The sequence below is a fragment of the Octodon degus genome, unplaced genomic scaffold, assembly GCF_000260255.1.
Source record: "Octodon degus isolate 3935 unplaced genomic scaffold, OctDeg1.0 scaffold00131, whole genome shotgun sequence".
Taxonomy (NCBI): domain Eukaryota; kingdom Metazoa; phylum Chordata; class Mammalia; order Rodentia; family Octodontidae; genus Octodon; species Octodon degus.
In genome coordinates this window covers 2,418,251-2,431,529 of record NW_004524707.1, presented here as the reverse complement: position 1 = coordinate 2,431,529, position 13,279 = coordinate 2,418,251, and the positions used below count along the sequence as shown (strand labels likewise).

The 13,279-nt window shown below is 41.1% G+C and overlaps 1 protein-coding gene across 7 annotated transcripts in view; it reads right to left on the bottom strand.

The window, feature by feature from the left end:
• Positions 1-5,641: 5,641 nt before the first annotated feature.
• C4bpa (complement component 4 binding protein alpha) overlaps positions 5,642-13,279 on the bottom strand; it is a 40,675-nt gene continuing 33,037 nt past the window's right edge. For 4 of the 7 annotated variants that reach the window (XM_023701220.1, XM_023701221.1, XM_023701219.1 and 1 more), the window contains 3 exons: positions 8,081-8,284; positions 6,574-6,749; positions 5,642-6,073 (listed from right to left, as the gene is read on the bottom strand). In XM_023701220.1, coding sequence (XP_023556988.1) covers positions 5,894-6,073; positions 6,574-6,749; positions 8,081-8,284 — 560 coding nt within the window. In that variant the 3' untranslated portion in view covers positions 5,642-5,893. The remainder of the gene's footprint in view (positions 6,074-6,573; positions 6,750-8,080; positions 8,285-13,279) is intronic. The other 3 variants (XM_023701223.1, XM_023701222.1, XM_004641197.3) reach the window with 3 other exon arrangements.

The window sequence follows — 13,279 nt, the reverse complement described above, 5'->3', positions numbered from 1 at the left end:
TCTGTCTGTCTGTCTGTCTGTCTCTGTCTCTTGCCCCCTTCCTCCCTCTCTCCTTGTCTCTGCTCTAGGGAACCTAGTTCCCTCCAGTCCTACTCTCAGAACTTGGAAGTGGTCAGGCACCTCAACCAACACACTTTCACTTCAGGATTAGTACATATATTTTTTGCCTAATATACAATGTATTTCATTGGTGAATATTGTTCATTCCCCATTCATAACTCTTCAACAAGTAATATATACTTTCCATGTCATAGAACTCGTCTTATTCCTTCCAGTACTATAATAATCTTGAAGCGCTATCTCATGAGCAGATATTTGAATCTCTGTCTCTCTCACCCTTTGAATTCTGTGCACTTCAAAGAGACAGCAGTAACCTTTCCCCAAGGTCATCTGAGCAGCTAGTATATCACCAACCTGAAGGTATCTGAGCAAGAAGTGAACGTCTCTGTAGCGTTGCCTTGGTTTCTGAGGCACCTTTGATCTCTGGCATTCCTAGCCCCGCCCTGGAACAGTATTTACCATAGCATTCTATCCTGTCAGGAAAGGGCTCTGCTACAAACCCAGGTTCCAAGAATGCGATTGGTAGCTGTATGATTAGACGGAGATGAATGGAAGTCAATAAAGGCTAATTTGTTTTCACTGCACATAACTGCAGAAAAGAGCAGCTACAGTGTGTAGGCAGATTTTTCCTTCACTGTGGCTAGTCTTCAAATTTTATAAGATGTCATAGTGTTTGTTTTTGCTTTTGCTCCCCTTACCTATAAAGGGCAAGTAGGAAGATGGCTCTTCTGGTCTATCACAAACACACACACACACACACACACACACATACACATACACAATTTGTGGAGTCAGCCAAATTCCAATGATGCACTAAGGAGTTGGGCCTCTCATGGCTGCGCTCATACTGAATACACATGAATTGTTTTCTTGTGTTAATCACAAAACACAATAACCATTTACATAACATTTACATTGTAGAAGAATCGTAAGTGATCTAGAGATGATTTAAGGTATGTTTGAGGGTATGTTTAGGTTATATGCAAATATTGTATCATTTTTCTTAGGAACTTGAGTATCCTCAGATTAAGCACCCAAAAAATCCAATCCCTCTCAGATACTGAGGAAAAATATTACCTAAAATGCAAAATGGAAGTGAAGAAAACTAAGAAATGAGTTCTCTTGGTCCTGTGGTCCTACCTTTTTGATGGAAGAATGAGACCATTCAAACCTGACCCACTGCACTCATCACAATGTGGCCAAATGGAAAGCCTAGCTCTTCTCATTGAATTTAAACAGCTATAGACAGTCCTCAGAGTAAATGCAATCTCACTCGAAGTGATTCTGATGGAGAACACCAGAGCCACAATTTCAGCAAGTGCATCAGTCAGCTTTTCAGTTCTGTAACCAAACACTTGACAAACACAAAGGAGGAAAGGTTTGTTTTGGTCCTGGCTTCAGCCCAAGGCCAAATAATGTCACAGCCAAACCATCATGGTGGAAAGCCTAACTGAGCCAGTGCTAACTTGGTAGCAGTCAGGAAACAGAACAAGATTGAGAAACCGAGAAAAGGCCTGTCTCTACGGTGTTCCTTATGACCTACCTCCTCTGCCCACGCCCACCTCCTAACCTCATACTCTACATCCCTGCACATCTGGCCACGAGAGACACTTCATGCCCCAGTGCTGTCATCCTACCTATAGGCTCACATGTGTCGTTACCAACTGCAAATCCCATCCTTCACCTGTGTTCTCATTGGTTAGTTTTTGTTTGCTTAGTGACTGCAGAGCAACTCTGGTAGGTCCAGGCAACCAGTGTCCTTCACCATTACCTGACAAGGTAGAGCTACACATTTTCCTGACTTTTTTTTTTTTTTTTTTTTTTTGGTGAAACCGTGGATTGAACTCAGGCCCTTATGCTTGCCAGGCAAGCTCTTATTTTACTGAGCTATCTCCCTGGCCCTAGCTACACATTTTCAAATGAGGTCAAAACTCTTTCCTTAAAATGTTCCCCCTTCCTTTCAGAAGTAAGTATTTAATCCCATATTTTGGAGATTTTTACCCCATTATCTTTCTATAAGTGATTTCAGCTTGATCCATGGTTTATGGATCAAATCCATTCAGTTGCTCTTGGGTTGTATTTTTGAGCTCTTGGAACAAATGTGTACCCGCAGTTGTCAGGCAGAGTCAACTAGATATCAGTGAGATACTGTTGGTTAATGGTGTTGTTGCATTCTTCTATATCCTTGCTAATTTTCTGACTGGTTGTTTTATCAGCTAATAGAAGGAATATAAAGTTTCTAATGATAATAGTGAATTTATTTATGTCTATTTTCATTGAAAAAAGAATGCTCCCACCTTTTGAATTTGTCCCCTATAAGTGCCCTCCCTCAGTCCTAGGAGGTCATATAAATTTTTTTCTCACATAGCCATAGTTACTTTTTAATTATGTTAATTATTCTTTGTTTCAATGTGTGTAGTTTCTATTTCCTGATCTAACATAAGCATATATATTCTGATATCATCTGCAACTTATAATGATCAGGTTTTTATTTTATATTTAGGCAGATGACATACACAATCTACAGAAAAAACTATAAACATATTTTTAAATTGCTTTCATTGTATCTTTAAATCTGTAAATAGACCCATTATTAGTATCTGAAAGTCAAGCACTTAGTTAAGATGGACAGAAAATGATACTAGGATTAGTAATACCTTAATTCACAGAAATTTTAGTTTTTGCTTATACAACCATAAACTGTGCAATGAAAATAGATTCTTTCTAATTATTACTATTTACAGGACCTCTATCAGTGTGGGATTGAAATAATTTATTTAGTTTTCATTTAATTTCCTATATTCGAAAAATATAATTTGCTGGCAGATGTTCTGTAGTGGACTTTTCTCAGGCTGAACTGGATTTCAGGAACTGATCGATATTTATGTTCAGCATGGCCTACTCATAATGACTCAGCACCAACCTAGGCAAACCTCCGAGGAGAAGAGCTGAGTTGGTGCTGCTGGAAGGGAAAGGACCCCCTGAGGACAAGGAGATGCAAGCAGCTGTTCTGCCTTCCAGGGGTACAAGGGATCCCCACAGGAAAGCAAGTCCTGTTGGCGTCCACACACAAAGTGCTGTGGTGGAAGCAGCCTGCGCCTGAGAAACGCTGGGAGCGGAGAATTCAGAGGTGACAGAAAGGCAGAATCTCACATTCCCTCGTAGAAATTTAAATTGGAAATTCAAGTTATAAGCAGGCCAAAGACCAGAAGATAATGCTCTGGAGAAACCATGTTGCAGCCCAGCAGAAAGCAACAAGCACTCACACTTAGGACTCCCCTTGTTACACTGGCCATAAGACAGGACACCCCAAAACTCAATGGTTCAGGCCAGGTATTAATTTATTTTTCTTCTCCTTCCTTTCCCCAAAAAGCCATAAAAGTATTCACAGTGATCAACAGCAGTGTCCCACATGGAAAAGCAAGGGATGTCTCCTTTTGTTCGATGGTTCAACCGACCCCCAAAAGCTGTCCTCATTGTGGCAGAAGCTGGCTCATCAACTGGTTAGCATTTTAGTCCTCAGCAATAGGAAAGAAAAAGCAAAGAGCAAGCAGCTCCCTCTTGAAAGAAAGCACCCAGCAATTTGAAGGTACTGTGTTAGGAAGTTACTCCAAGGCAAGGAAGCCCTGCTCATATTTAAAATGGTACAAGTGGTTCTATGCCTAACATAAAGGTGGAGGTTAATACAAGAGGACAATTATTGTTCTCTGCTAAATCCACAGTTTAATTTTGAAAAGCCCCACTCTCCCAACTTCCGCCTGTTATGTTATATCACCCAATTTTTTTCCAGAACCATCGACAGCTACTCTGATCTATACTTAGCAGAGTGAAAGGAAGGTATTAAACACTTTGTAGAGTGGACTTCAATTAAAGACAGATGGAGTTACTGTGTAAAGCCAGCTCCTTGTCCATACGAGGATAACACTCTGGGATGTGATTTCAATATCTTCACCAGTTTTCCTTTGGTTTGGTCATCTTTGTTCATCATCATTATTAGTTTGATAGCATGTCCTTTTGAGCTATTTTTCCTTCCCCATCTCCTGTCTGTCTTCTGAACATCAAAAATCAAACTACATGAGAGAAAAGGACATGTAATTCAAGTATTTCTAAGACTCACAGGGGGCATTATATAACCACGTGTCCAGCACCAAAAAGAGGGAATCCAGTTTGTCATGGTAAATTCCTGACATATCAGCAAATTTCACTTAAGTTGAATTAAGTAAACCTAACTTACAGACAGACAGATTTGACAATTTCTCTATTTATGAAAATTCACTTACAAGATCTAATAGTATAGGCCAGTACGAAATGAGGGAGAAGAGAAGTAAACAGATCACTCAACAAAAGAGAAGAAAATTGAGTCGGGGGCAAGGATGGGTGAGGGAAACAAGATCTATGGAGGGAGAATTAGTACACTAGAACGACATCAAGGATGGAACACCTCCAAGAAGGCAGCTGTAAAGGAGGCCACCTGGGCCCTGTCGCTATGCCCTTGGCCTACCAGGGAGGTCACTGTGGACAGCCCTAGGGCCACTCCTGATCACCTATGTCCCCTGGCTGATGGTGATCTCCATCCTCAGAGCCTGCTCTGCAGTGGCTCCATGGAGGTCACGTGGGCTGGGGAGTCTGAGTCTTTATCAGGAAGGGAAGTGCACAGCTGGACCAACAGCTCAGGTTCTCATCCTCAGGAGATGACTCAACATGGGTTCCACCTGCTCTCTGAAGCTTTGGGCATAACAGGGCTCCCATCAGCAATGGCAGCAACCCCTCTGTGATGGCTCCTCTTTGGCTTCCCTTCTGTCTCCACCCTACTGCCTACCTGCTCAGTACTTTTGAGCCAGCTTCCATGTCAGGCGGGTTGCTCTAGTAGCACAGGTCCCCCCGTAAGCCTAACAGACCCCATGGTCTCTTCACAGTGTGTTTGGGAAAACTAAATCAAAGGGGCCAATATTTCTCACAGAGCTCTGTGTAAAGGAGAAAAGAGACAACAAAAGGAGCTGAAATCAGAGTGAGTGAGAGACCCAGCAGGAGGCAGGAGTCTGAGAAAGTGGTGCCTAGAAAGTGCAGCAAAAGCCTCAGCATACCTAGAGACATACGGGAGATTGGGATGGGGTTTCCTGTCAGGTGTGCAACAGCTACTGAAGCTACTTTAACTTAATGTTAAGGAAAATGGTGACCAAGCAGATGGAAGACTTGGGAACATGCAGGTGGCTGACATGTGGGTTTCATTTCAAGGTCCTTTGGAGTTCCTTCTCTAGGGCAAGAGTGACATCAGACACAATGCAGGTCCCCTCCGTGGCAACCACTAAGATGTGGTGAGACTGAGTCAGGCAGTATCATGAGGGCTCAGAGGAGCTGTGGTTCTCTCCAGGGCTTAAGGCTGTGCGCTGACATTTAATCTCAATTCTGAGGACATGAGTGACATGCCTGAGTGAAACTGTGAAGTACAAGCAGTCCTGAGACACACTGATGTGAGCCATATATTTTGCAGCCCATTAATACATTAAAGCAAATGTATTAACTTGTTGCAATGCACTTAAAAAAGATTCACTTCAGAGTCCAAATGACAACAAGGACAAAATTGATTGTGCCATGTAGCTTTTTAATTGAAAAATGTATATTTTGCATGAAGAGAAGCAAATATATGAGGCACAGATGATCAGTAATTCCATAATCATGAAGCACTACACTTTGACCAGTTATCCTCTCTAAGTATTTATTATCATGAATAAAGGTGCAATGTGACAGAAGAATGGCTAAGTTGGTCTACATGGAATAGGAGACAACAAGACATCCAGGCATCCTTTTCTCCCTCTTTGGGAAAAGGTTACAGCTATGATCCCTGAGTAGACTGCATTGCTTTGTCTATCTGTAGTCGCAGAAGTTCAATCTCCAGAGACAGCTTATACAACTGCAAGGCCATCTGCACTTCACCTGGGCTTGTGAGGCACTGCATGTACTTTCTGCCTATGACCACCTGTTCACAGCCTTCCGGTACCTCCTGAAAGAGATGCTCATAGTGGGTATGGTAGACAGACTTCCGCTGACCATCCAGCAATAGAATTATATATTATATGGTCTAGAAATAGGAATCAATCCTCCCAGTTCTACAGGACATTGCTCTCTAAGGGCTCAGTCTTTTTTTTCTTTTGTCTATTTATGTATTTGGTACAGGGTCTCACTAGGCAGCTTGGGCTCATAGTGATCCCCCTTTTTTCAGTCTCCCCAGCTCTGGGATTACAGGTGTGTACCCCCATATCTGGTCTCGGTGGCCAGCTCAGCGCACCCAGGGGTGGGGCTGGCACAGAGTTTTTTTAATACTCAAATGAGAATAGAAAACTTGCCACTGGTAACTCACCAGAGTGATTCAAGAAAGAGGGAGGGAATTTCTTTGAGGAACTGAGCAATGATTCTTGACAAATTGGATCACCATGACTAGGCAGGACGGGGCTCTGCAGGAGACTGCCACATTCATGGTTGACAGCACAAAACTACCTGAGTTGTTTTACTTACCCACTCACACTTGGGCACCTCTGGGTACCAGGTTCCCTTCTCTGAGCACATGATACTTTGGGAACCCTTTACTTCAAAACCAGAGTCACAGTGGATGGTGACATTTTCAGACTCAATATATTGAGACTTATTCACAGACAGCTTTCCGTTTTCTATGTTTGGTTGCAGACACTGCGCTGCAAGGGAAACATATATTAGGCAATGAAAAAGACATGATAGTGGTCTAAGCTAATAAGAATGAGTTATATTTAGGTACTGCTTATTGTTTTGTCTTTTTTTCATTTGGAGAGCAATAATATTTTTATTGGTCATGGTAATCTGAGCACTTTACAGGACTATCAATTATCTCATACAATCTCTCACTCTGAGATGAGCATCACCATTTAACCTCATTTTATCTAAGAGGATATTTTATCTATTTAGATACAGAGAGGATAGGAAACTTGTCCATTGTCATGACTTCTTTAAACAATATGATTGGATGTTTTTTAAAGAGAATGATTCTAGAGCTTTAGAGTCCCTCTTTCTTGAATCACTCTGGTGAGTTACCAGTGGCAAGTTTTCTATTCTCATTTGAGTATTAAAAAAACTCTGCACCAGCCCCACCCCTGTGTGCGCTGAGCTGGCCACCGAGACCAGATGTGGGGGTACACACCTGTAATCCCAGAGTCGGGGAGACTAAAAACAGGAGGATCACTATGAGCCCAAGCTGCCTAGTGAGACCCTGTACCAAATACATAAATAGACAAAAGAAAAAAAAAAACTGAGCCCTTAGAGAGCAATGTCCTGTAGAACTGGGAGCATTGATTCCTATTTCTAGACCATATAATATATAATTCTATTGCTGGATGGTCAATGACTCTAGCAAAGTAACTCTCACAGACAAAGTTGCTGCAAGATTCTAGGCATGGGAGTTTCCTATCACCAATTATTTTTCTGTATGCAGTGGAGAAAATGGTGTCAAATAAAACCTTTATGATTCTAACCTAGCAGTATGCTTCTTGTATGCATGTAAGAACCACACCCAAGGTTGACTCCTTTTGTTCCCACAACTGTTTAGCATCAGGAGTCCCCTTAACACACATTATCCCATCATTCAGAGACTTTGATGGAAATAACTGCCACTCCATAACGTTTGAAATTGATCCAGGAGAGCCAGCACACATGTTCAAATAAGCTTCCTTGAATATTTTACATGGGCACACAGGCATGATGTCATCATAGTGCGATGTCTTGGGACCATTTCTAGAAGAGCATACCAAGACAAGGGCCTGGATCAAGAAGGCTAAAACCTGTGACTGGGAGAAAGGAGTGGAGGGAAGTCATGTTTGTGTACTTCTGCATGTGTCTATGTGTTTTGCAATGCCACCTGCATATATTAATGACTTAACATAAATACACTGAAATAAAATTTTCTGTGCTGCCTCTGGCCAAGATGGGCTTTGCTCTCCCTCCTCTAGTGACAGTTCCATGACTGTGATCATGGCTGAGAAAGGAGCCGAGTTACCTTTACATTGGGGTGCTTCAGATGACCACTGTGAATCCTTGCAGGAAAGAGTGTTTTGTCCAACTAGCTTATAACCTTCATCACATTTATATTCAAATGATGGAGTTGAGAAATATGATGAAACTTTTGTATAATGTCCATGGGCAATTGCAGGAGGCAGATAACAGCCTTGATGGTGAGACACAAAAGTGGTAGAGTGTGAGCCTGTAGAATGTGGCAAGGAGCACACTCAAAGTGTGTATAGCTATAGAAGGCTTCACTGTGCTCTTCCATCTTTTCACCTGTAAGATCACTTGTGTTGCCCTCTTGCAAGTAAGTATCAGGCTGAAGAACTAGACAGACTCGAGCTATGAACTTCTATAGTTTGAACGCCCCCAAGTGGACCATAAGTGAAAGATTTGATCACCAAGTGGCATTACTGGGAAGTGAAACCTTTAAGAAGGGGGACCTAGTGGGAGATTCTTAGATCAGAGGAGGGATCTGACCTGTATCGCTCCCTCTTCCTACCACCTGATTCATGGTGAGGTGGACAGTTTTGTTCACTATGTGAACAAAAATTAACCTTTCCACTACAATTGTAAGTTGGTTACCTAAGGTTTTTGTTATTGTGAAATAAAGCTGGCTAACATAATACTTTCATTTTATTAATTCAGGGAAACATTTCATGAAAGGTAAAATCAAGTAGAGGGAATGTCAGATAAAGAATTATGCTGGTGTAATTAAGTAGTTAAAGTACCATATTAAAAGGCATCTTACACACATGGAAGAAATGACAGCTTGCATAAATGCAACAAAAATTCTGGAACTACCATAGGAGATGGCAAAGGGATTAAATAGGGGCTGGGGAGATAGCTCAGTAGAATAAATGCTTGCCTGGCAAGCACAAGGGCCTTAGTTCCCAGGTTCCACAAAAAGAAATGAAAGAAAGAAAAAGAAATTGACTCTTTGGGCCAGGGAGATAGCTCAGTAGAATAAGCACCTGACTGGTAAGTGCAGGGTCCTGAGTTTAATCCCCCGTACTGGGAAAAAAAAAAAAATGGGGGGCGGGGATGGTTAAATGACTCAAGGATGTGAGCATGTTGAGGGAAGTATACGACGTACACTGGAAAATTGTTCTGTGGGAAGGCCTAGAGTAATGGTCTCTGAGCGAGAGACCACAGACAGCACCAGGTATGGCCTGGTAGGAGCTGGGTTGCACAGCAGAGGTAAGTGTGTGTGTCTTAGTTACTCTTCTCTCATTGCTGGGACAAATACCCAACATTCAAAATGAAGGAAGGAAAAGTTTATTTAGCTCACAGTTACTGGAGGTTTCAGTCCATATTCAGTAGAGCAGCACAAGCAGAAAGCAACCCTTCATAGCTGTGGCAAAGAGCAAGAGCACAAGGGAGAGGCAGCAGCAGCTCAAGCTAGGCTCTCTTCCCACCTTACATTGTAATGCAGATTGCCCGCCCCAGGGAAGGTGCAGCATCCACACCCATAGTAATCAAAAACAAACTTCAGAAACTGCCCCATGACTGCATGAGGCTTTGGGAAGACACCTATAGACAAACCATAACAGTGTGCAAGCAGTTTCAACTATATCTATAGCCACTCCCCTCCCTCACTTTATTGCCTGAGCTTCCACTGCCTGTCAAATAAGCAGCAGCACTAGATTCCCATAGGAGCAGGAATCCTACTTGGACCTGCAAAGTGAGGGATTCAGTTTGTGTTCCTCACGAAAATCCATGTCTGATGCTCGGTGGTGGGGATGAGCTGGTGATGCTAGCACTGGGGAGGAGTGGCTTCAAATACAGGTGAATATTAGCAGAGAGGTCTGACTGCATGGAGGTCATTTTAAATCAACTTACAGACTCAGATCAAAACCCTACCAGTTGGGGCCAGGGAGATGGCTCAGTGGAATTAGCGCTTCCCTGGCACGTGCAAGGGCCTGAGTTCAATTCCCGGTTCTGCAAAAAAAAAAACAAAAAAACCCAAAACAAAACCCTACCAGTGAGTAGCAAGTGATAAGCTGTACTGGGCGGCAAGCTTTGTAGTGCTAAGTGATGTGATGCACTTCAATTGTACAGCCGCATCTGAATTTTAAGTCATTTGTCTTAATTATCTTAGATAACTATGACATTTATCTTAGTCCACGTGTAGCCTATCCATATTGTTTTTACCATTTCCATGTACAGCTCTTTCTTGTATAGTGTATTTGTTGCAGTCACCGTTCTACGAAGTCCACAGCCTACCTAGACAAAATGCGTAAAAGCTAAGTATCATAACACAGGCCAAAGAGCTTGATGAGTTGATACCGCGTGTCATCCATTGAGAAATACTGGTACCCAAAAGCGTCACCTGAACTTAAAAGTGTTTTGCAGCATGTGATTAAAATTATCAACCATATATAAAAAACTACATCTTTTTCCTCAGTTAATGGGAATGTGAGTTGTTTCTAAGAGTTAACTATGACAAATTGTGCTGCTATAAACATGGGTGCATATATATCACCATGGTATAATTTTTTAATTCTTCTGGGACGATAACCAGATGGGCAATAGCTGGCTTACATGGGACCTCTATTCTAGTTTTTTGAGGAATCTCTATATTGATTTCCATAGTGATTGCACCAATTTACACTCCTACCAACCCTGAAAATGGATTCATTTTTCCCTCCAGCTTCCCAGCATTTTTTTTGCAATGGAGTACTACTCAGTCATAAATAAGGATAAACTTGAGACAGTTATAGGTAAATGGATCCAATTTGAGACCCTACTCATAAGTGAAATTAATCAGACTCACAAGTGTAAACATGGTAGTATCTATCTGGTGTGAGAAAATGAAAGACTAAATAAGGACTAAAGTATACAATAGACAGTATGAAATAGGAAGAAATTTTTTCAAAAGGAAAGAGGAATTAGAGTGGGGAAGAGAGGAAGAAAGAAAACAAAAAGAAAAAAAACATAGTTATACTACTAGTTTCTTTTATTTCAGTGAAAAGAAAGGTTCATGTTAATATCATTTGGAGAATTTTTATTCCTATATCTTGTACTTTGAGTAACAACTTTGAAGATAACAATATATAATTAATTATTGTTATTCTATTATTTTATTATAATTTGTTTATAATTTAATTATAATTTTGATTTTTTCCCCTTGAAATAAAATTTTAAAAAAATTGTCAACCACTTTAAAGTATATGGGGAGAACTACCCGCTTGGGCCCCCCTCTCCTGTCCCTCTCTTGGGACAGGAGCTTCATTTCTCTCAATAAATATATTCTGCTCATAACCTCCGCTTGTTCCTAAAATTCATTCTTGGTTTTAGAGAACACGAATTCGTGCAGGTCAGATCCAGAGATCATTTTTCCCTATGTCATTTGGAGGTTCCCTAGGTGGGTTGGAGGTCACCCACCAGAGATCAGTTTTTCTCCTTGTATCATTTTAGAGGTTTCCACCAAGATCATTGGACAGAGGTATGAGTTTGCTTTTCTTTCATAAATTCTGAATTGGGACTTGCTTAGGTAACAAATTTTTATGCTTCAAATGTTAGTATGTCTTTGCCCATTGCTCATAATTGTCACCTGAGCAATGGTGCTTGTAATCTCATTGGTTGACCATAGTTTTGTCCCACCTCATGCCCAACTAAGTGAGTTCCCATGTTCCTTACCACCTTAGACCTGCCTCACCGCATGGTTTTACTCTATAAAAGTCCCTGGAAGAGACAGCTTCTCGGGGGGAACTACCCACTTGGGACCCCCTCCTGCCCCTCTCTCGGACAGGAGCTTTCTTTCTCTCAATAAATATATTCTGCTCATAAAAATAAATAAATAAATAAAGTATATGACCTACATGGTGGTATGTGCCTATAATCCCAGCACTTGGGAGGCTGAAAACGGAAGGATCACTACAAGTCCAATCTTGGTAGTGAGACCCTGTAGGCCCTGTACTATTTTATTTTATTAAAAAATGAAATAAAAAATAAAGTATATGCCCTAAGCCATTTATGTCAAAGACTGAATTTTTTAAAATGCTTGCATGAAGTGCATGCATATTGTCTAGAAAAATTCAAGGAACAAGAATTTGAAGAGAACACATTTCATTATATTCTGTTGTTACAGGTTCAAAATCTGGATCAGTAGGCTTTGAAGGATAACTCCTATCTGTCTGCAATCCCTTTGAGGAAATGAACATACAGTGTATATATCTTCTTTTATACACAGAAGTGAAATGGTAGTTGTTATGATATCTTTGCTAGAGAAGATTAATGTGACCTCAAGTGAATGAGGTCAGTAAGTCCCACTTCTATCCCCCTTGGGGGACATCCTAAATTTAAATCATGCCAATTATACCTACATCATCTGGAAGATTTCTCCTCACTACTACCTTTTGAAATCACCCCTTGCTGGGCTCTAATACAGCTTCCATTCATTGATTCTTATACAGACATACCAAAAATTCATGTCCAAGAACACTGTCATGGGTTACAATGAAAACTTACCATATAGTCATGCGAGTGAGCTAAGGGAAAGCCACTCATGTGACAACAGCTGGTCACAAGCAGAGATGAGGGTTCCCATTGTGCTTTTTGTCTGTACCATCTGGACCTGCTCTTTCTTAATCCTAGATGCACCATTTTCAATTTACAATGCATTCTTGCACATTGACTTTACAATTTGATGTATCCTACAGATGCAGCTCAGGATGAATAATTTTGGACATGGTCACTTAATGACCGGAGAGCAGGAGCTTTGTCTCCATCAGGACCAAATACAATAAAAGGAGTTATACATCAAATGTTAATAAGTCTCTGATGCAATGCCTGGCCTTGCTTCATGGTCCCAGTGGTTTGTGGTATGATTGTTGCTTTGACAGTTACATCTTCTCCTATTATAGCCACCTGCAATATACCAGGCTCTGCTCGACCCTCACACCTAAAAACAGGATGATTTCACCGTAGACTGGACCTGGACCTCCAGCGCAGCTCTTTCCCAACAGAAACCCGTTTCAAACCTGGCAATCTTTTATATCACCTAGTCTACAGATCAGAACAGTACTCCCAAATACAGATTATGCTACCTCTAAAATCTTAAAAGTTCAATTAGATGCTAGGCTTTCTCCTTTGCAGTGATATAAAATGTGCAATAGTTTGACTTTAGTTTGGAGTATGATACCCTAGTATTCCTTGAACCTTGGACCTATAACTTTTTTTAAATTTGGTA